General features: G+C 42.2%; 2 protein-coding genes across 19 annotated transcripts in view; one reads left to right on the forward strand and one right to left on the reverse strand.

Annotated features, from left to right (window-relative positions):
- Window positions 1-244: 244 nt before the first annotated feature.
- On the reverse strand, window positions 245-8,056 carry LOC135488589 (DNA (cytosine-5)-methyltransferase 3B-like). Its single transcript, XM_064773232.1, has 17 exons — window positions 7,950-8,056; window positions 7,664-7,813; window positions 7,046-7,153; window positions 6,687-6,810; window positions 6,199-6,360; window positions 5,900-5,944; window positions 5,279-5,412; window positions 5,037-5,101; window positions 4,678-4,864; window positions 3,464-3,533; window positions 3,112-3,257; window positions 2,844-2,934; window positions 2,308-2,453; window positions 1,778-1,863; window positions 1,223-1,304; window positions 909-1,036; window positions 245-644 (listed from the first exon to the last, which is right to left on the reverse strand). Exons 1-17 carry the CDS (start codon window positions 7,971-7,973, stop codon window positions 458-460), a joined length of 1,935 nt encoding a protein of 644 aa, XP_064629302.1. The 5' UTR covers window positions 7,974-8,056; the 3' UTR covers window positions 245-457.
- An 11,270-nt stretch (window positions 8,057-19,326) lies between these two features.
- LOC135488722 (phosphatidylinositol-binding clathrin assembly protein LAP-like) overlaps window positions 19,327-24,983 on the forward strand; it is a 56,475-nt gene continuing 50,818 nt past the window's right edge. For all 18 annotated transcript variants that reach the window (XM_064773454.1, XM_064773452.1, XM_064773456.1 and 15 more), the window contains exon 1: window positions 19,327-19,592. In XM_064773454.1, the coding sequence (XP_064629524.1) occupies window positions 19,463-19,592 (130 nt within the window). In that variant the 5' untranslated portion in view covers window positions 19,327-19,462. The remainder of the gene's footprint in view (window positions 19,593-24,983) is intronic.

Genomic DNA, 24,983 nt, shown 5'->3' on the forward strand with positions numbered 1-24,983 from the left:
TAATCAGTACTCCAACTTGACTGTACCAACATTAATTGTCCATAGGATACATAATCTGTAAAACCCATACACAAGGAGTTGAAAGAGTATTATATTGCACTATATGATTGTTCGAAAAGCTACATAGGAATACAAATACTTGAGAATAAAGCACATCAAATAAGCAGCGAAATCACGATAAAATGTCAGAGCTGCTCGCTGGAACGTTTTTGATTCAGAAGCACCTGAGAACAAAGCCACACAGTCCAAGTCTAAAAAATATACTGTATTGATGCGTTTAAGCCAGCTGGAGGGCATCGGTTACACACAGGCCATATACAGGTAAAACACCACTGCCAAACAAGTATTCGCAACCAATACTTGTTGGGGCCTTGAATATTTCCTGGGGCCGCAACTACAGTAGGAAAATGACTCCTTGTGGAATGAGGCCTTTAAAAGAGCTTCAGATTCATTAGGATTACAGACAAGGCTCAACGCCCTCTACCTCCCCACTCTCCACCTCATCCCTCAGAGCAAAGAACTGTCTCAGTGGCATAAAAAGATGGCGGATGACACCAATACTCCAGGACTTGCCAATCAACTTCTGTCGTTTGCCGGGGCCCAGATATCCGATGTCTGTGTAGTGGGACGGGAAACCAAACAGCCTGGAAAGTTTTTGAGAAGAGATATAAGCGATGATGTGAAGTTCGGCTAGGAGATTATTGGCACTAAGGCACAATGTGATGCTGCTTTTTATTGTTATATGCTCAAGTCTCTTCTTGGTCAATTTCTGTCATAGAAACACAGGGCAGTCTAGGATTCTGGCCATTGGGGCAAACACCAATTTTGCCATTTTTTAACCAGGTCTGAAATGTCTCGATATTTTGGAAGTTGCGGATGCCACTGGTAGCACGGTAACGAAAATTCACCTTTCAACCTCTGGTATCCAGAGTCCATCCTGTTTTCCATCCATCATGACCGGCAGTTCACCTCTCGAGTCTTTGTGGCCTTGTCGGAAGGAATTACTCTTCGTCGTTACTGTCTGGATCTTCTCAAACTGGAAGTGGTAGAAAAAGGACATTGAGAATTTCATGGTCCTTCATCATTAGGAAAACACAGTGCCTATTCTAATACATCTACCACACTACCTACTATCATCTACTAGTACCAGTGTCTATCACTTACCCGAGCGACCTACCACACTACCTACTATCATTTACTAGTACCAGTGTCTATCACTTACCCGAGCCACTCTGTTGCAGAATGGAGTGAGGACGTTGTTCAGGTTGGCCCCCTTCTCTGTGAAGTGGTCCAGCTGGGGTGGGCTGGAAATGAATCGAGGAAACCGAATGATGCACGATACAATTGGAACAAAGAGCAGATATATAAAATGTTTAAAAATGAAAGATTTAAAGATATATTATGTGGAAACACAAGATAGGATAAGATATGTATCTGGGGAAAGAACAATGAGGAAGGAGTATGGTACAAAGACGTCTGAATCTTATAGTCCAAGGGTAATGGGTTTCGAACCCTGAGCTGGTTGTTGCTTCATCCTTCACCGATCCAGCTGAAGGAGCGCTGAATTAATGACAGTACTGGTAGTAGACACACCAGAGTACCTTGAATAAGACATATAGCAGAGACGGTTATCATGAAGCGCTTTGACACAGATGAAAATTGAAAGATGCTATTCAAAAGTCACGGCCATCATTAACTTTAATACAAGATGTAACATGAAGGCATCATGAGACATTTTGCTCAAGATCAGGGAGTGAAAATCCAAAATGAAACCGACCAATATATTCCAGGCAAATTCCCCCAGAAGTATCGAGCACGCTGCTGGGCTGAGAAATACTTGGAATTCAACTTGGCTGGTTCACACTGAAAAGAGCAAGAACGGAAACTGCATACAATTTCTGACCTCCGAGTGCTATAAACTTTCAGCTTGATATCTGAAAGGTAGGGCTGAAAAGGGCTCGGCCTAAAAAAGGCTGAATGTGTGTAGAGCCCTACTTTAAATGGACATGCATCAGCCAACTATGACAAAGGCAGGGCAAAAGGGGGGAAAATTGAGAAAAAGCAGGGTGCTGGGCCCTGCTAAAACTCTTCAGCCAAGAAACTACGATTTCAGTACAATGAAGGAGGGCAGAGCCATGCTGCCTATATTAACTTATTTCCTTCCTCTATCATCTGTGACCAGAACTGCCGACAATGTAGGCCAACATCATGAAGTCTCCACTAGGAGGGCCCACCTAGATGCCCTAAAATAGATGGCACTTCCCATTAAGAGATCTGCTCAAGGATACAATAAATATGTTCCTATACCCCAAAGAATCTTGAAATGCTAGATTTGACCTCTTTGGGCATTGAGACGACGTTTTCAAACAGCCAGAAGAGATGCCTGCCCCGGTTTGACTTCTGTAGTGTGTTGAGGATTCGGTAGTATTCGAAGAACAGACGGCCAGTCCCATCTGAAATGGAGGAACATCTTCAAATCCATGACTCCTATAGCTGGAGACGAGATCCTTATCAATGTCCAAAACAGCAGTATGGGAGATGCAGAGGGTTCACGGACTACTTATATGCCTATCATAACTGATGGTAGCATGCAGACACTAGCGCTTTACTGTTTTCCTGGTTGCCTGCCCCTGGCTTGAGAGGTCAGCCTCCCCAAAAGAGGTTTCACACCCAAGGTCTTTGTTATTAAACCCCGCACTACCCAAAAACAAATGCCTTGGACGTCAAACAGCTTGCGACGTTAAGATTTCCTTAGACGAAGACTTTATTTAAGTTGAGACATGACACTTTCACCAGTTGTCACAATGATCAAACGGGTAGCTGATGATTCAGGGACTACATACCTCCCAAGCCCTTCCTGGCTGGGTTGCAAAGGGAGAGTTCATTGCAAGGCGAACCACCGATTAGCAGATCAATTGGGCCGATTTCATTGAGCTGGAAGAGATTGTGTCATTCTATCATATGAAAATTCACAATCAGATTTGAAAATTCTACTCCTCACAGTAAAATTGTTCGTCATTTTTTGCAATCTGACTGACTACAGCTTGATCAAGTCCACTGTGGCTCTCTGCCCAACTCATAAGAGGATCTTAAGGCAACTCGGTCCCTCACCTTTTGTACCGTAATAGTCCTCACATCACCAAGATGGGTCACGTTATCTTTATGATGCATCTTAGTTACGTTAATTGCATCCTGGTCAATCTCACTAGCAAAGTAGAATTCAACGTCAAAACCAAGCTGGTCGAGGACAAATTTTCCTGAAAAATGAGTCATATTCACTATCTGCTAGATAGAAAGCACCATGATATATATTTTTCAAAGGATGTAGCCCAAAGTTTCACGAAATAGAGTAGAGCAGTACAGCGGGGGCTTAATCTCCCAGCCCCTTGATGCAATGAACTCCATAGGTGCATGTTATGAAATCCTCCAAAGATGCATAATAACAATCTAATTCAATGCTTACCGGTGCCTATTCCATCAAAGAGGGACAACACCCTCATCCGATGAGTTGGGAGGTCCTCGGGTGTCGGAGGCTGAAAAGACATCAGTGAAACAAAAATTGCCATCATTTTCCAAGTGTGTTATCTGTGTTCTGCTCACAACTCCAACTCAAATGAGGCCTACTGTTACAAAGAGCATCATCTATGCCATGGAGATACCACGGCTTAGCTAGATCGGGGACTTTCACGGAAGAAGCTATCGTAGATGTAACTCTGCCAACAGGTGGCCGAAAGTACATACAGCATCTCGCTAAACCTTACAGAATATCAACGGATTGACAAATTGGGAATTCATCATTGAAATCAACAAGGACGGGTGCAGATGTTTACAATTAACTCGTAAGTCAAGCTATTGCAGACACAACTTGGAGATGAGGAGAGCAGTCAAATATCAACTGGTGTTAAGACTGATTGACAAATTGGGAATTCATTGTTGAAATCAACAAGGACGGGTGCAGATGTTTACAATTAACTCGTAAGTCAAGCTATTGCAGACACAACTTGGACATGAGGGGGCAGTCAAATATCAACTGGTGTTAAGACTGATTGACAAATTCGGAATTCATCGTTGAAATCAACAAGGACGGGTGCAGATGTTTACAATTAACTCGTAAGTCAAGCTATTGCAGACACAACTTGGAGATGAGGAGAGCAGTCAAATATCAACTGGTGTTAAGACTGATTGACAAATTCGGAATTCATCGTTGAAATCAACAAGGACGGGTGCAGATGTTTACAATTAACTCGTAAGTCAAGCTATTGCAGACACAACTTGGAGATGAGGAGAGCAGTCAAATATCAACTGGTGTTAAGACTGATTGACAAATTACGAATTCATTGTTGAAATCAACAAGGACGGGTGCAGATGTTTACAATTAACTCGTAAGTCAAGCTATTGCAGACACAACTTGGAGATGAGAAGAGCAGTCAAATATCGACTGGTGTTAAGACTGATTGACAAATTGGGAATTCATCGTTGAATTCATCTGCACCCATCAACAAGGATGGGTGCAGATGTTTACAATTAACTCGTAAGTCAATCTATTGTAGACACAACTTGGACATGAGGGGGCAGTCGATTCTGCTGGAGTGAACGGTAAAACTCTCCAAATTGGTGACAACTCATAAAACATATATTGTTGCCCGACTGGTCACCTTGTAAAATCAGTGTACATACCTGTGAGCCAATGGTGTGGTTGAAAAGACCGTGGACATTCTGTTTCCAGTTCGCCTTCTTGACCAATATGCCGTGGGTCTCTGGTTTGTGCTCAGAGCACATGAAGCATAGCCATGGTTCCGTCTTGTGGATGAGGTCAATTGCTGATGGCGCCACAAGTGCTACGATGCAACCGGTGCAGTAGACCCTGCGATCGAGAGATTTTTTAAATCTTAGAATATTACAATTGAATCATTGTTTAGGATGCCCTTAGGAGGTGACAATGTTCTTCTTAAAGGGGTACAATGTTGTTCTTAAAGGGGTACAACGTTCCAGTGCAATTTGACAATAAAATGAATCGATTGATAAGAAGTACTGACCTGTTACATGCAGTCTTATCACAAACAAAGAGGTCTCCACCGTTTCCACAGATTATGCAGAAAACCTGAAACACATCGACAGCATTTTATAGGTTGTGTGTGTGTGTGGGGTGGGTGGGGTCACGAAAGTTAGTTCTTATACCTTGGTATAGGGTGTCAAATCAACAACTTTTGCGCTGTGACCTTCCATTGCCCCTTGTGCATTGTTCAAGAGGTCAACATGACTAGTTCGTCAAACTCACCCCAGTTCCATCAGCACCAAAAGCAAACATGGTGTCCATCAATTCCTCCTTGCACATTTCGCACAGACCTCCTTCGAAGAATGGGTGCTGTACAACCACGGCGGCGGAGGTGGATGTACAGGCAAGACAGGTGTCTGAAAAGGAGAGATTGTTTCAATGACAGAGTCGCAACAAAGTCTACAACGTCAAAACGTCATTGAGAAACCACATTGAGTCAGGTTGTCATTCAGACTGTGAACTTCAAACTAGACAGATGCTAGTCAACCTGTGCCACCCTGATGAAGCCAAGAGGGGTAGAAACGTGCCTTGATGGAGCAACACAACTGCCCAACAATAGGGACCAGTGGACATTGTTGTAAACTACAGTTATGCTATCCAGTTTTACTTCTTTTCATTTGACTACTATCCATTCTGAGAAGGAGAGACCAACATTTCTTGAGGGATTGAGAGGTTGCGCACCCTAATCCGACTGGGAGTGGGAGTGCATGTCCATCCAGTCCAGGGGAAGAAATGATAAGGGTAATCGTGAGAAGGCAGTCAGGATCCCAGACAAGGTGGTAGTCAAACGGTGGTGTCTCGGCACAATGTGTTCAGAGATCCTCACCTAACTGGTAAACTTACCTGTAATAGCTCTTCTCCCACTTCGTATATCAGCCACTGCGTCCTCTGCACAAGTTCGAAATACAAGAGTTAAATGGGGACTTTAGACATTGCAATGTTATTTTGAAATCACAGATAGCAGGGCCTTGGCAACACCAAGATGGCATTGAACACCCATTTGAAACGGTATACCAAATGATTCCTCTTACCCATTCTTAACTGATGACATAATATGTGAAAAGGGATGGTGTGCCGTGTCTCTAGTATCTCAAAACCAAATTTTCATTGGCATAAAGAGCAAACTCTCACATGAAACTAACCAGGACTGGATTTCTTCCTCTGCTCCAAAACCTCTAATCTTGTTGGTTTCAATTCCGACTCTGTGACTCTCTCCTCCTTTTCCTTGACTTCCTTACTCCGTTTAATCTTGGCCGAGAGTGCTGCGACACCTTCGATGACAAAGTTTGGTAACTGCTGGTTGCCTTCAATAAATTAAAGCTTACATTTAAGATAGAGAGGAGAGGTACTTCATAGCTGCTGGCTACCACGCAACAGGGCCCGGGTTTGATATAGGGGAGGAACCCAGGATTGAATATCTAGATGAACAAAAATTGCTCATTAATGGTGGTATCACTGGAGGTGCCGCAAAAAAATCAGCCACTGCAGTGCCCTGCAATCAGGATCGAACCCAGCGATTACTGGTATTATCAACATTTAAAGATTTTTTTCGCATGAAGCAGCAATTATACCCGCAGGTCACAGAGATTTAAATCGCTCACTTGTGCATTGCTTAAGCCCGACCACTTACCCTTGGGTTCATCAAGCTGGCCTTGAAGAGATTTCCCATTTCGGGCTTTGAAGCCATTTTCTGCCCACAGCAGCAGATCTTCCTCAGCTTTCCCGGGGGTGAAGCCAGCCCTTTCACAGCACACCTGAAAGTAACAAGATGACTATTTACACATCAACATGGCAGTTTCTATTCGGAAGCAATCAGTAGCCAAGAGAAACCAGCCCTGTGCTTCAGCCAATGAGGGAAATGTGTCAGGGGTTCGTGTGCTGCAGGGTTAGAGAAGCAAGCATCAACCTCTGATTTCCTCAGGATGCCCTCCCCTAAGCATACCCATTGGTCTTCTGTGATAACGTTGAAAATGTTGAACCCCCCTTTACCTGAATCGCCTCAACGACGGCCTTGTGGAAGGTCTTGGCCATGGTTGTACTTTTCTTCAAGTAGTTGAAGAAGTCAATGGTAAAAGGTCGGATCTTGCCATGAGCAACCTTGGGAAGGAAATGTATCATGATACCGGTAATCAAGAAATTTTTTTAGAAGATCAACTAAAATCAAACACTGTAGGCTACCCTCTTGGTCGATACATTCTACACAAGCACAGGGGCGGATTCAGGAGACGGAGGTAGAGGTGGCGTCCCTGTGTTCTTTACGTGAATTTCTAATCACTAGGTCAAATATCTACCACAATTCAGGTCCAAGAGTTTATACTGCTAAATGAGACTGTTCTTTAATCCTGCCATGGAAGGATGACGATAATCTGAGGATTTCCTCTGACTGAAATCTTTCAAACCGGGTAACTCATCGACATAGCCGGCCCAGGTAACACCGCTGATTACTTTTGGTGTCAATAATGATCCAATTTTCAAACTTTTTTTGCCATCTTTTACGTGTTAAGACTAGAAAACTGGGCCTGGTTTAGTCAAAATACTATCACAGAAACATAACATGACATGTCTCCGAAATACTATCATGGCAACATAACTTATGACATGTCTTACCTCAGACACCTTGTGGTCCCCAAACCAATATATCCAAGAGTTACCATACTTGGCAGTGCGAAGGTAACACATGTTCCCACGCACAATGATACCGGGCCACCATCTATGGCCACCAAATCTGGCCCACACCAGTTTTCCAAGGAGTGGCTCCTGCAAAAAGTGAAAGCATTGATTAAAAGAGGAATATTTGATGAGACAAATAATGCAACTGGCACCCAACCGTAGTAGCACGCAACAAACACCCACTACAGAATTTTCAGGAGAAGTAATGCCCAATGAAACTAACCTGTTCGTCTGTGGTTGGCTCCATCAGTTTCGGCACACTGGTAGATGCTGCAGGAGGTTTCGGGGAATCGGCTAATCTTGTATTCACCACCGACCCATCATCCTGCCCATCCTCTCCACTCATCTCTGTTGCAGTCTTCTTCGTCTTCGGCTCTGGTGGTTTGATTTGAAACAGGTCTGTCTTTGGTACATTTTCTCTCAGGCCGTACAATCCTCTACGCTGGTTGGTGGGCTGATCTGAGAAGAGTTTCCGTTTTCGCGGAGCCTTTGGTGTTGGTTCCTCTATTTCTTCCTGAGAAAGACAACAGGATATGACTTGTCCCCAAGAGTGCAAACATGGTGTTTATTCAATTATAATGATTTATCATTATGTTACAACAAACCAAAAACAAAAGAGTGGAAGGCATTCGAATAAAGAGCCATATTCTTGCACGAAAAAGTCATTAGTGCTGAAAGTGATAACAACAATTGCATATAACTTATCTACCCCTTACTACTGACAACCCCAATTTTCCTGCTCACCTGCTCATTAACTGATGGCACCATATCCTCAGGCACATTAGTAGGCGCTGCCAATGCTTTCCCATGGTCAGCTGCTTTTGACCATCGCCTCTTCTTCTTCGATGCTTCTGGCTCCTGTTCAACTCTCAAAGGCTCCACAGGTTTGGCAACAGCCTTAGACATCCCAGACGCTTTCCCATGGTCAGCTACCTTTGACTGTCGCCTCTTCTGCTTCTTAGATGCTTCTGGCTCCAGTTCAACTCTCAAAGGCTCCACAGGTTTGGCAACAGCCTCAGACATCCCAGACGCTTTCCCATGGTCAGCTACCTTTGACTGTCGCCTCTTCTGCTTCTTAGATGCTTCTGGCTCCAGTTCAACTCTCAAAGGCTCCACAGGTTTGGCAACAGCCTCAGACACCCCAGACGCTTTCCAATGGTCAGCTGTCCTAGGGCATCCCCTCTGTCGTTTCAGCAATGTTCCTGCCCCTTTTTTCTCAACTGGTGGCGCCATCGCTGGGGCAGCAGTAAATTTAGCCGATGAATTAGCAGGTTTAGATGCAGCAGGTTGTCCCCTTTGCTTTTTCGCTGGTGGTTCCATATCTGCCTCTTCATTATTATTGATAACTCGTTTCTTCCCTTTCTCCTGAGGTTTGATCTGGAATAGTTCCACTTTTGGTGCATTTTCTCTAAGGCCATATGAACGTTGGTGTTGGTTTGGCTGCCCTGACTGACGTTTTTTGTACTTTCGTTTCTTAACAGTCTTAGGCGTCGCCAAATGCTCTTGTTCAGTACCTGAAGCTTTATGTTCTTGAGCTACCACTTCATCACGCATGGCTACATATAGTATTTCTCCATCATGTGAAGCTGGCACTCGCTCATCAATGCCATGCGACGAGATTGGTTCTTCATTCTCACAAGTAGGCCTATGTTCCATTGGTAGCCCTTGTTCAATATTGTTAAGTATTACAAATAGTTCTTCAGGAACGCATGTCATCAAAGGGTCCGATTTCTCACCATCAGACGTCATCAATGGCTCCTCATCATCAGTGCTACACGTCATCAACACTTTCTGCCCAACAACTTCGTCTTGCAAATTGGAGCGTGTCAAAACTGTTTCTTCTTCATCATCATTGGGCACCAACAATGGTTTTTGTTCATCAACTCTAGGAGCAACTGATGGTCCTTGTTCATCAAGATTAGGAGCCACCAATCGCTCTTGTTCATCATCACCGGTGGCAATGATCTGTTCTCTTTCATCAGCATTCGGAGCCACCAAAGATTCTTGTTCATCAGCATTCGGAGCTGCCAGTGATCCTTGGTCATCAACACTAAGAGCCACCATTGGCCTTGGTTCATCAGCAATAGGAGAGCTCACAAATGGTTCTTTTTCTCCAGCACTATGAGCTTCTGATAGTTCTTGCTCATCAGGATCAGCCAGAAAAAGTTCCTGTTTTTCAGCATCAGGAGCCTCTGATAGTTCTTGTTCATTGGTGTTAGGAACCACCAATGGTTCTGGTTCATCAGCATTAGGAGCCACAAATGGTTCTTGTTCATCAGTATTAGGTTCTTGTTCATCCTTATTGGGTTCTTGTTCATCTGCATTTGGTTCTTGTTCATCTGCACTAGGTTCTTGTTCATCTGCGTTAGGTTCTTGTTCATCTGCATTATGTTCATGTTCATCCTTATTGGGTTCTTGTTCATCTGCATTAGGTTCTTGTTCATCCTTATTGGGTTCTTGTTCATCTGCATTAGGTTCTTGTTCATCTGCACTAGGTTCATGTTCACCCACATTAGGTTCTTGTTCATTATGATTAAATTCTTCCTGATCAGCAACAGGAGAAACTGCTTGTTCTTCACCCTCATTGAGTGTCACCATCCACACCTGTTCATCCCGATCTTGTACAACAAGTGGCCCCGCCGAAACTGTCTCGCATGTCAAAACCAAATCTTCTTCATCTGCATGCTGGGTCAATAATGGCTCTTGTTCATGTTGACCCTCCCTTACCGACTCAAGGTCAGCAGTATTACTGGTCATGGTCCTCTGGTTTCCTTTCTTGAATGACATCGCAACCGACATATACTTTTTCTTACTCGTCCTTATCCTGGTTTTCCTCTTGGGAGTCAAGATAGACAGATGGGGATCTTTGGAGGCTCTCGCCCTGGTAGTTTTCCTCTTGTGAGGCAACACCAACGTCAGATGATTTTCTCCAACTGTCTTCAACCGCGATTCCTTATTATGAGATGACATGGACAGCTCAGGTTGAACTTTTTTGCTCGTTGCTTTCTTGGCAGTTCTCGTCTTGGGAGGTGATTTCAAGTTCAATGACTCAAGCTCTTCATTAACTGTCTCTAGTCCGCTCCTGCTCTTCTTACAAGATGACACTAACAAATCGGTTTGACCACCTTTTTTGGTCCCAGCTTTCAATGCCTTGCGAGGTGATGCAAATTTCTCATGATCATCCTTATTCGCATAGCTTTCTATCTCAGCATTTCCTTTCATGCGGGATTTCAAAAACACTCCATAATCTTCTTCAATGGTTTCCAATTTGTTCCCTCTCTTCATCTGAGTTGACAGCAGTGACATATGTTTATCCTTTTCGTTTCTGCCCCTTCCTCCCATTTGTGATGACACCCCTGGCTGACGTTCATCCTTTTTGGTCTTAAGGCTTTCCTTTTGTTTGCAAGATGACACAGATGGCTCACTTTGATCTTCTTTATCCTCTGTCCTGGCCTGTTCATCATCACGTTTGGTCCTGCTCCTTTCCGTCCTTGTCTTCTGTAATGACACTGTCGGTTCATTATCTTCGTCTCTACTTGTCACTGGCCTGTCCGTTTTCTTACGAGGCAACACAGATGGCTCAGTTTGGTCATCCTTATGAGCCACTTTCTCAACATTTCCTGTGTTGCAAGGTGGCGTCAATGTCTCATGGCCACCAGGTATGGTCTCCGGCCTGGCCTTTCCTTTTTTGAGAGGGGAAACAAACAGCTCAGCCCCATCAGTTTTCTCAGCCACTTCCTCACCCTTTCCTGTCTTACGAGGTGACATCAACATATCATTTCCACCAGATTTGGTCATCGGCCTGGCCTTTCCTTTCTTGAGAGGGGAAATCGCCTGAGACCCATTGTCTTTCTCAGCCTCTGCCTCTGCATTTCCAGTCTTGCGAGGTGACGTTAATGTTGCATGACAACCAGGTTTGGTCATCGGCCTGGCCTTTCCTTTCTTGAGAGGGGAAGCAATCACCTCAGCTCGATCGCCATTTTTAGCCACAGTTTCAGCAATTCCCATCTTGAGAGGCAATGCCAGGGCCTCAGGAGAATCATTTTTGGACACTGGCCTGGCTTTTTTCTTGCTGGATGACAATAACCGCTCAGCGTCACCATTTGTCTTGCTAGATGCCACCAACATTTCACGTTTCACTACGTGACTGGCAACTAGCTGATTAGTGGTTTCCTTTGACCGAGAATGTTTCATTTGAAAGAGAATCACTTTTGAAATACGTTTCCTCAGGCCGTATGACTTGGGTTTGCGGCGGAAAGTTGGGTATTTTCCCTGAAATAAACAAAATTATAACTGGTCCAACACAACCAGTCAAGCAAGGATCTTGAAACTCCCACCTTTGACGACGCCATTGACTACAGTCCAAATCACAACAGACATCCGTTCGCGCGAGTTATGTGTCAATGACGCACTTATCTCTCTGTTTTTCTGTTTCTGTTCTACCAGAGATTAGATTGGCATGGACTTGAAACTCCAATCCAATTATGTTACTTTGCCGCCAGGGACGACTTAGACAATCATTTTCCTGAAAAAATTTACAAGCATCTACTTTTGCCAAAGCAAGTCACGAATTGTTAAATAAAAACATTAAAGACTTACCAATTTCTTTGATGCCAACGATGCTCTGGTGGCAATTCTGGCTCCGCCTGGAACTGGTGTTGCTTTCTGGCACTTCCTAAGGGGCTGCTCCCTTCTCTCGATATTTTGGGGCTTGGTCTGATGGATGGTGACGTTCGTAATCCTGGTTGTGTCATTCAGTTGACAATTCACCCCAGTGACTACTGGCACATCCTCCACCTGCAACGCCAACGTTTTCCCAGTCTCTACAAATTCGTTGAAAGACCTCTGAAACCCGGAGTCTCCAGTCAGTGTAGGCTCTACACCAAGTCGTCTTGCATTCTTAGAAAGCCGAGGACCAAATGGCAAGGATATTTTATCATCTGACTTGTTAAACTGTCCAACAGTAGGTGATTCGGAACACACAGGGGCTTCACCACTCTGCCCTTGTGTTGGTGTATCAAACAGTCCTGGTAGTGTCCCAATTTGAGGTTTTGACACTGGTGTGTCTAATACTGCTCTATGCGACTCAAGTTGTTGAATAGGTATCTCAACTTGAGATGATGGAATTGGTGTAACCATCAGATACTGTGGCTCAGCTGTATGCAGCCAATGTTGTGATACAGGTGTCTCAAGTTGAGATCTCAGTACAGGTGTCTCAAGTTGAGATCTCAGTACAGGTGTCTCAAGTGGAGATTTTAGTACAGGGGTATCAACCTCTGGTCTTGGCAGATGTGTCTCAACTTGAGATTTAGGTTTCTCTAATCGAGATTTTTGTGCAGATGTCTGAAACTCATATTGTGGCTGATCTGACTTTCCTTCTTGAGCAGGTTTCTTGACTCGAGATTCTGACAGAGAAGTAGGCCCATCAAACTGGTCCTTTGGCACTAGTCTCAGAGCTTGACCTTTAGGCATAGGAGTATCAACCTGAGGTGCAGCGACAATCCCATCAATGATTTGACCACGTTGTCTCACTGAAGTTTGGGTTCGGGATGATTCTCCTGTCTGGGATTTTGATCTTGACTAAAATTAAAGAACAGGGACATTTTTCAGCAAATTTCAAATCACTGGTTGCCATGGTTATACACATCCGGTATTTGGCAAACAGAGTTACATCTACAGCGCATGCAAGTTCTAGAACAAAGACATTGTGACATCACAAGACAGGGGAAAGGGGACCTGTCCCAAAAAATGTTGGCGAAATCCTAAAACTATCCTCAGCTCCTCCCGAAACCTGCTTAACTGGGGATTTTGGCAGAGGTGTCTCAACTAGGGTATTGGCAGAGGTGTCTCAACTGGGGATTATGGCAGGGGTGTCTCAACTGGGGATTTCGGCAAAGGTGTCTCAACTGGGAATTTTGGCAGAGGTGTCTCAGCTGGGTATATTGGCAGAGGTGTCACAACTGGGTATTTTGGCAGAGGTGTCTCAGCTGGGTATTTTGGCAGAGGTGTCACAACTGGGGAATTTGGCAGAGGTGTCTCAGCTGGGTATATTGGCAGAGGTGTCACAACTGGGTATTTTGGCAGAGGTGTCTCAGCTGGGTATTTTGGCAGAGGTGTCTCAACAGGGGATTTTGGCAGAGGTGTCTCAGCTGGAGATTTTGGCAGAGGTGTCTAAACTTGGGATTTTGGCAGAGGTGTCTCAACAGGGGATTTTGGCAGAGATGACTCAGCTAGGGATTTTGGCAGGGGTGTCTCAACTGGGGATTTTGGCAGGGGTGTCACAACTGGGGATTTTGGCAGGGGTGTCTCAGCTGGGGATTTTGGCAGAGGTGTCTAAACTTGGGATTTTGGCAGAGGTGTCTCAACAGGGGATTTTGGCAGAGATGACTCAGCTGGGGATTTTGGCAGGGGTGTCTCAACTGGGTATTTTGGCAGGGGTGTCACAACTGGGGATTTGGGCAGAGGTGTCTCAGCTGGGGATTTTGGCAGAGGTGTCACAACTGGGGATTTTGGCAGGGGTGTCTAAACTTGAGATTTTGGCAGAGGTGTCTCATTTTGGCAGAGTTGTTTCAGCTGGGAATTTGGCAGAGGTGTCTCAACTGGGGATTATGGCAGGGGTGTCAAAACTTGAGATTTTGGCAGAGGTGTCTCACCTGGGGATTTTTGCAAAGGTGTCTCAACTGGGGATCTTAGCAGAGGTGTCTCAACTAAACTGTCTCAACCGGGCAAACTGACTTTACAGAACGCATGGGCTACTCTAAACTGGAAAGGAAAGATGCCTTTAAAAAAGTTCACTCACCCGTAAATTTGTTGCTGAAACCACCATCGTTGTGACAACACCCCAGTCCGACTGGCCATCTATCAAACTTGTCAGCTCCCGCCATCTTCTTGAAGAAGGATGGGGAGGTTTACCACTCCGCATCTCAGTGGATTTGCTAGTGGCAGTTTTAGACTCTTTGTGCTTCATCGTTGAACTTGAAGTATAATTATGCTGCAGTCTTGTGTAGGCCCTTGTGGGCTACCGATACAAACTGAAATGAAATAATGAAATAAATTAAATAGTTTTGGTCATGAAATAGTTTTGGTTTTGCTCAACCTCATGGTATTATACTCCCTTTAATAATAAATTAATAATAAATTGTTATTTGTAAAGCGCCTGTATCACTTGAAACAAATGTTCACCGGCGCTGGTGAGCTCTATTGAAAAGAAGGGTCTTGAGTTCTTTGCGAAAGGTTGAGACATCCGATGTAGCTCTCAAGGTGGGGGAAAGAGAGTTCCACATTTGAGGTGCTAAAGTGGCGAATGCTCGACCTCCAAATGTTTTCAATCTATATTTCCTGTAAGTGAGAAGGTCCTGAGATTCAGAGCGAAGGTAACGAGGAGGCACGTAATGTTGGATGAGATCGTTCAGGTAAATTGGTGCAAGCCGGTGGTATGCTTTGAAGGTCAGGAGGAGTAGTTTGAAAATTATACGCTCGCGCACAGGCAGCCAGTGTAACTTGGCACCGGAGTAATGTGGGATCGCCGCGGGGTCCTGGTGATAAGACCCGCTGCACCGTTTTGCACAAGCTGCAACTTATGTAGTGATTTCTCGGAAATTTCGGCGAGACTGCTGTTACAATAGTCTAGCCTGGACAGGACAAGGGATTGTGCCAGGCTCTTTGTTGCTTCAGTTGTAAGCTGTCTCCTGACCAGACCAATATTCCTCAGATGGTAAGAAGCCGCGCGCACGACGCTTGACACATGAGGATCCATCGACAGATTCGAATCGAACAGAACCCCTAGATTTCGAACAGGAACTTTTGATACATGAACAACAGTCCCAGCATTGGTGAGAGTTGGCAGCACGATTGACTGTAATGCCCGTTGGTGGCAGAACAACATAAATTCCGTCTTGTCGGGGTTACCCTTCAACGTGTTCACAGTTAGCCAGTCCTGAATGCTGCTCAGCTTTTGCTCAAGTTCTGCACATTGAATAACCGCCCTAAGACACACGAGTGCCCTGTACGCTTGGATGTCGTCGGCGTAGCCGTGGCGACTAATGGAGCAGCCCTTCAGAATGTCACCAAGTGGAAGAATGTAAATAAGGAACAACAAGGGTCCCTTTAACTGTAATTGGGATGAATCTTGTCAGATGCAAACCTTGGTGGTCAAGGTCTTGTAGACTAGGGACGCCTATGGCCTGTTATGTGTAGCACTATGCGATTCACTGATTCATTCAATATTTCAGTCAGAAATCGAATGAATAGTTTCTTTAGTGAAAAATAAATCAAATAAATTGTCAATTGAATCGAATGATAGGTTGTTTTATCAAAAATGTATTGGAAAGAGTTTAAAATATCAAGACCGAGATCAAACAATCTCATTCGATTCTTACAAATCACCTATTCAATATTAATCGCATAATTCGTCATATAGATTAAAGTACATTTCGATATAATCAAATAGTTCTTACAAAAAATTGAATGATAATTTGATTTTAAGAATGAATGTTCATTCGATTCCATATCAAATGAAAAGCAATATTCGATTTAAAAATCAAATGGTCTATTTGATTTAAATCGAATGACCTATTCGATTTAAATCGAATGAGTATTCGATTTCTAAATCAAATGGTCTCATTCGATTCTGCTCCTATTCCATTCGATTCTAATTGGTTGCTAGTTTGTCACGTGACTATGATTGACCAATCAAAATCGAATAGAAATCTACAAAAATCGAATGACCTATTCGGTTTTAAATCGAATGGTCTATTCGATTCTGCTCCTATTCCATTCGATTCTAATTGGTTGCTAGTTTGTCACGTGACTACGATTGACCAATCAAAATCGAATAGAAATCTACAAAAATCGAATGACCTATTCGGTTTTAAATCGAATGGTCTATTCGATTCTGCTCCTATTCCATTCGATTCTAATTGGTTGCTAGTTTGTCACGTGACTACGATTGACCAATCAAAATCGAATAGAAATCTACAAAAATCGAATGACCTATTCGGTTTTAAATCGAATGGTCTATTCGATTCTGCTCCTATTCCATTCGATTCTAATTGGTTGCTAGTTTGTCACGTGACTACGATTGACCAATCAAAATTGAATAGAAATCTACAAAAATCGAATGACATATTCAATTTTAAATCGAATGGTCTATTCGATTTTAAATCGAATGACCTATTCGATTTAAATCGAATGAGTATTCGATTTCAAAATCGTATATACTTCTTATTTGATTCTGAAATTGAATATACTTTGATTAAATTGAAAGATTTGGTGTAATTAAAATCGAAAATGCTTCGTTTTTTGACCAGTTAATGCGATATATTTGAATCTGATTTTGATCTATTTCTTTCACCTTTTGATTTTTTCTAAGTTATATTCGATTATGAATTTATAGTGTTTGATTTGATATACAACAAGAACAGTATTTTTTGTTGATAAATGTTTGAAAAAAATCGAATGAATATGCAAAAAAATCAAATGATTGAGGGAAGAATCGAACAAAGTTGATTAAAATCGAATAGATAGGCACAAAAATCGAATTTTAATTGCAATGTTGCTCAAATCGAATTTTGCTACAAAAAACATGCCATAGACGCCTAAGCCCTAGTGCCAGCATGTAGTGAGACTACTTCATAGTGTTGAAAGTGACAAACTGTTGGCTTCGGCCTAATGGGTTATAATAATTAATGCTTTATCAGGCACACTGTCGCTCATCTTGCATACATTTTTTTCAAAATGGCCGGACTGGCACTATCCCTTTGATGCGCAATAGTGCAGCAAGAGACGAAGGCCACCTTATCAGTGACATTGATATCACCATACAGGCCAAGTTGATAACAGCAGCTAGGCTCATTCTCAGATTCCAGTCGAACTCATAATGCTAACCGCATTCTACACATGCCTTCTATTGGCATTAATTGCTCAGCTTGGGTAGTATGCATGGCATGGGTTAATACACAGTCGCCATTAGAGACAATCGTTGGCAAGGCGACCCCCTAATATAACCTGACGAAGAAAACGCAATTAACAAGACCCGCTAAAAGATACACTAAACACGATCTTAGTTGTCAGATTATATACCATCAACTTACCTAACTCTGTCGGAAACTTGAGAAAGTGATGATAATCAGCTGTTCCGAAATTGACAAGTGGCCCGTCACGTGATTAAATTAAATTAAATCTAAGATGGGTTTACTGAAAAACGCAAAATGACTGGGCGGAACCCCTACCATGCACATGGCGTTCTTGAGCGCATATAAAAGCGCGGGAAAAGGAAAAAAGTTGGACATGGGCGGGGACATGGTACCAGTGTAACTGTTTTAGATGTCCCGGCTATGAACAGAGTGTTCTGCACTTTTGCTCGGTTGCAGTTAAGATTATGTTTCTATAGAAAATCCGGTAATTACTTCACGCAAGAATTATTAGTCGCCGGACACTTTATCCTATGGACTGATTTTCCTGCACCAGTTCTCGAGGCATATATAAACAGAGTCGTGCAAATACGGATCCTGTACTGCAGTGCAACATTCGGGCCGACCATAACCGAAAAGTGTGCGAGAAGAGGAGCATTCCACTGAGTCTGGTATTCGATGATTGTAATGACCCAGTTCTGACAATAATCTTCAACATCTTGAGGGTGAAATTTAAACGAACTGATTAAGGAGTAACTATTTATCCCGGGTACACTCCGGACGCATTGGACCGGCCTCGTTCTGTCCTGAGATGTGATTAGGACGACGCAATGGAGTGCCCCGGGAGTGTATTCCCGGGGTACTTAAAATGGATCAGCTGATCATAGTAACAGTCAAATAGAGATTAGATCTTATTCAATTAGTGACTGACTTCTTATTCAAGTCCAAAATTCCACTACCAATATTAATGTATAGTGCCTCTGGTGTCAAGATTAATTAATGGAAAGTTATCACGTCACATATAAAGTTTGACTGGGCCGTTCAAAACTTTTCCAAAATCTAAAGCTTTTCGTGATGATTTTCCTTTAATGGTGAAGAGAAAAATTTAACGGACTGAATACTGCCTGCCATATTAACCCTTACGAAAAATGTGTCTTAATTCCACAATTCACCATGGTAAACTGACAGCACTTCACCATGGTGAATTGAGACGGTGAGAAATATTTACCATGGTGAGTATGGTAAACTCTGAATTCACCATGGTGAACGGTGAATGATGAGCATGTTAAATCTGAGATATTTTTCGTAAGGGAAAGGCCTTATAATCAATATCAATATTCAGGATCCTCCAGTATGAATCCTCTAGCTGAATAATCATGGCAGGTCATATTTATTTATTTGCGCATCTTTCTGAAATAAATGAAAATAAATAAATGAAAAAGATGACATAATGAATGAATGAATGTCATAAATCACGATACGTCCATTTATCAGTATCATAACATCACAGTTATATTAGCTCAGTTACAAATCACAGTAAAAAATAATGATTTCTCCCCAGTCACATGACTTTTTAAATCGCCTAGCATTTTCAACCTCTGCAGGACTTCGTAATTTCCCTGTACATTCAAGATACGCCAATGTTCTCTTTGTACCTCGAGGCGAGGATGTCACTAAAGGTCGCCATATTGGATACACCAGGACACCCACCCCTCAAATTGAAGAGGAATATTCACTGTTTTAGACCCTTTTCATACCCAGGAATGTACTCCTAGCATAATATATGGAGTGAATAGACATCTAGGATATATTTCCAATCGTCAAAATGTCTGGTCAAAGTATAGTTGACCGTTTAAATGCGGCAAAGTATAGTATTGCCGGCCGGGGACTAGCCAAATCTGTATGCAAGGCCACCACTGAAGAAATTTTAGGACCCAAGAAAAAGCATGTCGATTGTAAGTGCGGTTATCCAAAAACCTCTTCATGTTATGACGTAAATGAACTCGTATTTCTACAGTATAACGTCCGTAGATTTGTATCCAATTGTTGTATTTTGCTTAGGAGTTGTGGTTTGTTTTTGAGAGCGGTTTGAAAAATGTGATTTGCTGACATTTGACGTGTGTCCTGTTTGAATGAATGATGTCATGATGCATGACATGTCCATGTACCCATCCTTTATTGGGATGGTACTTGTATGTGTATGGCTTCATTTGTTCATGTACCATGCTATTGGCAATACTAATACATGAGCAGATAAAGCCATGCAGGTTACAAGATGACATGTTCATGACTGCCATGAGAAAAGACCACATTCGAAAATCCCCACTGTACCGTCGAGATGTTCTTAGCAATGTTTTTTGTCACTCGCTGGCTGACTTTCGAACATAGATTACTTTGGCATGTGTTATGTATAGATTATGGATCTTTTCGTCGAAGACAAACCAGGCCCCAAACAAAACACTGCACACAGTCGGTCAGAACAGTCAGAGACGGAAGGCTATCGACGAAGCCATAATTATAGACCCCACATACAACAAATGTGGGGACTATATTGAGATTACTAGGAGAAGGTACTAGGCTTCTGCATTCTTCCCAGGTTATATTATGGAGGTAGTCCAGCAAAACTGCTATTTCAACTGAAAAACTGTCACCCCTGTCCCATCAAACTAAACTCGATCTAGTGCACTTGGCAAAGATTTTTTCGAAATTCGGATAATTTTGATGACTTTGAAGCGTTTTTATGTGCCGATTTTCTGATTTGCTTTCAAATCTCCGGCACAATTCTGTCAATCACACGTATATTAGCATAAGCTCATATCCTCATGCATCATGGCGGCGGTATCTCTTTGCCGAAGTGGCGAGCTGTCGAGTATTTTGAGCAAAGAACGACGGTTGACATGGTTGAATGAAGGAATAAAATAAAGGAATAGCCTTAAATGCTTATCGATGATCCACCCTGCCCATCTGAAAAGGTTAGGGTGCAGTTTAAATGTTACTGAGCGTGTGATTTTGAGAAAGCGCGAGCGTGTTTGTCCAGAAATAGATGATCCGCGAAAAGGAATAGACTTCACTCCTCCATTCGTGTACTGTGTGGGCCTGTGGGGGCTGTCAAATTTGCTGACAAGCAAATTTCAAATTTCTAGTCCACTTTGTTCAAGGTGCAACGCATGACTGGTCAGCTCTGAAAACAAACTTATAATAGATGGTTTGCAAAAATGATTTTTGTCATTTTGTTATGCCCTTTTCACAGGCAACGTAAGTCTGCTATGACATAAAAGTAACAACAGATGTACACTTATTCAAGCAATTTATTGAAGTTCAGACCTTCTGTTGAAAAATACCTAGGTGCGCAAATATTTACTCGCCTAACTTTTATTTTCATAGCCTAGGCACGTAATTCTTGAAAGTCGCTGTTTGCAACTTGTGCCCGGCGGCCATGATAATAATGAGAATCACGGATTCCCATGCTAGGAGCGATTCCATTGGTTGGCCTTCCGAGTGACCCCCGACATTGACCAATGGCGTGCACTGTTTCAGTCTGTGATGTAGTTACAATAATATGCCTATCGGTGGCGCTGCAGTCGGGATATCCAGGTGCGCGAATTTTAAAACCTTTTGAAGAGCTAGGCGCGCAGTTCAATGCGCGGCCAAAGTGACAATTGGGCCGCGCAAAGGCGCGCAAGCACAAATGTACGCCTTTCAACAGAAGGTCTGGACGTTGCCCATGTCTTATAATGTTCATGATGTTTTGAATGATTTTGGTGATTTTTACGTCATGGTAAACAAATTCGAAGTTGCCTTGGGAAAAGGGCATAACAAAATGGCCCAAAGTATTTATGCTGACTGTCTATTCATGGCTTGGTGCCTTTAGACTGCCAGTGAGTTGCAATTTTGCATTTGTCTGTCTCAAAGTGTCTTGTAATTTGGTTGTCTAGGCCAAACAGACAAATGGGAAAATGGGACCCTGGTAAAATGTCAACAGGTCTTTACTCGATGTTTAAATGTAGCTTATGTGGCCTGCATGTTAAAATGCTTGAATTAAAAAAGAGTGTGCATGGTCAAATTGTTCCAAATCAATTCACTGAAAATTGTTTAGGGCTTACAATCTTTGACTAAGCTTTCTTTGTGTAGGCTTACATGTACTTCGGCTGGTCACCAATCAAAACAAAAATCAGCTGTGGGCCCATGGCTTTTGTGTACATATGTACACATATTGATGGTTGGTACAACTGCACTAGAAAATACAAGGCTACGTGTGCTGACATAAAACCAGAGCCAGTTTGAATGAATGAAGTAAAACAGACTTGTTTAAATTTTATAGTACATTTTAAAAATACATGGATAACATGTATGATGAAGTTCATTTCACAGTGTGGAGGGGATGACCAACATGTGTACCTTCACCTGTTCCATGCACATGTACCATTGTATGTTAATTTCACTTCTGCTTTGGAATAATATAGTAGTGAGACCTAGTTTTGGCGAGCTAATTTTATACAATAAAATTTTTTGTGGTCTCTTTTATTTGACACACTTTTGTCTTCTATCAGAAAAGTTCTGTATTGCAAGTGGACAACCTGGTCCCGGAGGTCACTCTTCACCATGTTTATAACTGCACCTGCCAGTAATTACTGTACCACCCCAGAGAACTCTGGCCATTACATTATGAAGAATTTACAGTGTGTGTGTACTTTGATCTCTCCACTTCATTTTGAAGTATAGATTGTGAATTGGCATGATGGTGGAATGTATGGTGTATTGATTTATATGATTATAATTGGTAACTTGACTCGGTTACATTTGTGTATTGTATGATAAATTTTGAATTGAAACAATGGTTGTTTTACAAGAACCAATAACCCAGTTACATTCTTAGCATGCACAGGTAGGGTGGAAATGTTTTGTGTGTTCAGGGTCTTGGTCCTGAGTAGGGAGATCCTTTTTCAGCTCTAATCTGCATGAAAAAACCTTATTTATGACAGCCGGAAATACCTACATCTAGGGATTCAGGATGTAAGCCAGGCTCGACTACTTTCAAAAAATGGTAGTTTCCTCTCAAATGGCTTGTTTCCACAAGGAAATGAACGCTTGGTCTATTTAAACTAATTGAAGACTTCTTCAAGTTCTTGTTGTGCAGCAACCTGGATATCAAATCCAAAGAGGTCACAGGATTATATTTTATAAATAATTATTCATGAAGAACTTGGCTATTCAGGAATTTTGTGTCAAGTGGTAGAGAAGATGCTTTATTGCTATAAAATATGTAATATACTCTCGTTGCTGGAGACTGAGTGTACTCTGGTATGATTTTAAATACTTGGCGATATTTTCCACTCGGAAGTTAAATTTTTATTTAACGTATTCAACGGTGATTGGTCCTCGCTGCTGCTACATTTTAGTAGGTTTCATGTGATGTACAGTCACTTTGAGCTGTTATTGTAGACATGTGTCATGTAAAATGTGACCCATCAGATATGTCAGAGCATAACTATGCGCTTATCGCTCAGATGATGAGACAAAATGACACTAAATGATAATGGAAGAATCAATTTCACAAAAGGCGGACAACCGTGAAATGAACAACCAGTCCCGTCTCAACCTGCCAAGCGTGTAGCTCAGTATGTGGAACAGCATGTGCCTGGGTTTTTTTGTGAGGTGTGACGAAGCATACGGTGACAGTATTTTAATGGGCTCTGACCATGTGTCAAATACATATGTCATGTCTGTATCTAGGCCTTTGCAATGAAATTCATGTGCAGTATTATTAGCATTCAGAAAAACGAATTCGAATGTCAAACAGACATTCCGATCCGGAATAACATTACATGCACAATATAGCCACCTTACAAATACCAATAAAAATGTAAACAGAATATTTTTAGCTGATAGTCTTATTACGAAAGGGTCTTGTAGGCCTAATCTCAAATTTATTTAGTGCCTGTGAGGCCTGCTGGGATACATGTACAGGTTGGCGCAGAATTATTTTCCCTCACACAATGGATACACAATAGAATTTAATTGTGCAAGGGAAAATAATTCTGGGCCACCCTGTAGATCTGCCAAACAAGGCCATACATTCATTGTTTCTCCCAACCAGTTAACATTGTACAAATGTACAAAGGCATACTTTAGGGGTGTGAATAGACATTGCACAATTCTTATAGAAATGAATGGAAAAACTACATGTGTTTTCGCTAACAGATAAAGGGGTATCCTGACATGTACAGTATGTACAATGATGTGTACGTTATACATGTACCAGAGCTCTATGCTAATGTTGTACACAACATTCATGTAGCTTCAGAATGACTTTGCCTGCATGTACATGTTCATCTGTCGGTGTCATGACCCTGATCTCGATAGGGCCTAGTCCTAGTGGTCAGAGTCATTATGAATCGGATGAAAGGAGCCATTCAATTCAAGCATACGATTACGACGTCATCTGATGCTCTGTATGCGAGTGCCATGATTGAGGGAACATGCCGAATGGGGAGTTTTTATGGCAGAGACTGTAATGGGAAGATTAAGTGCTAGGAAGAAATCAATACTGCCTCTTCAGTATTCCTTCACTGTGGCATGTACATTGTACAATGTATGGGAATTCTGCATGTATTGGGGAGCAGCCATTAGTTGGAAGCCCATAGTGCTTGCATACACTGACGGTTTATGCTCGGTATCCAGTAAAAAAGGTACAGGTAAAAAAGGTACAGGTAAAAAAGGTACGGTAAAAAAGGTACAGGAAAAAAAGGTACAAGTAAAAAAGGTATAGGTAAAAAAGGTACAGGAAAAAAAGGTATCGGTAAAAAAGGTACAAGAAAAATGGGGACTAGGTAAAAAAGGTACAGACACTTTTTAAAAAGTTATTGTATGAAATTCGTTGATTCTCACATTGACTGAATGGGTACTGATGGCCAATGTCCTCTTTGATTACTCATTTACAGTTAGAAGCCCTTAATTTCATAGTTACAAAAGTGCGAAAGAAACCCTGAATGTATTCAAAACCGTTGGTATCAGTAAAATAAATATTCCAGGTGGTATCAGCTTGGGAAGACCTTCCTAATTAATACCAGACCTGGAACAATCCACCTTGGACAAGGGATTTTCTGATTGATTGTTAATTGGATTAATTACAGTAGTCATAATTATGCTTTGGCAATTAGAAGTTAATCAACTTTACTCTAGCAAGGAAGTAATTAGTTTGGATACACAAAAAACAAATAACCAACACATAACATGGTTTCCATTTGACTGACTGATTGAAAACATATCTAAACTTTGCCTATCTCAGTATAAGTTACCTCCACCACACAACATCTACATAATAATCATAATAACCCAAAATTTGA

Source organism: Lineus longissimus, chromosome 5 (assembly GCF_910592395.1).
Source record: "Lineus longissimus chromosome 5, tnLinLong1.2, whole genome shotgun sequence".
Lineage (NCBI taxonomy): Eukaryota > Metazoa > Nemertea > Pilidiophora > Heteronemertea > Lineidae > Lineus > Lineus longissimus.

Bases quoted from the DNA above. Each gene is read 5' to 3' on its own strand.
- LOC135488589 (XM_064773232.1), bottom strand. From the start codon at position 7,973: ATGGAGCCAACCACAGACGAACAG. The intron at 6,361-6,686 runs GTAAGTGGTCGG...AATTTATTGAAG, and splicing joins CCAGCTTGATGAACCCAAGG to GCAACCAGCAGTTACCAAAC. The intron at 5,102-5,278 runs GTGAGTTTGACG...GATGTGTTTCAG, and splicing joins TTGGTGCTGATGGAACTGGG to GTTTTCTGCATAATCTGTGG.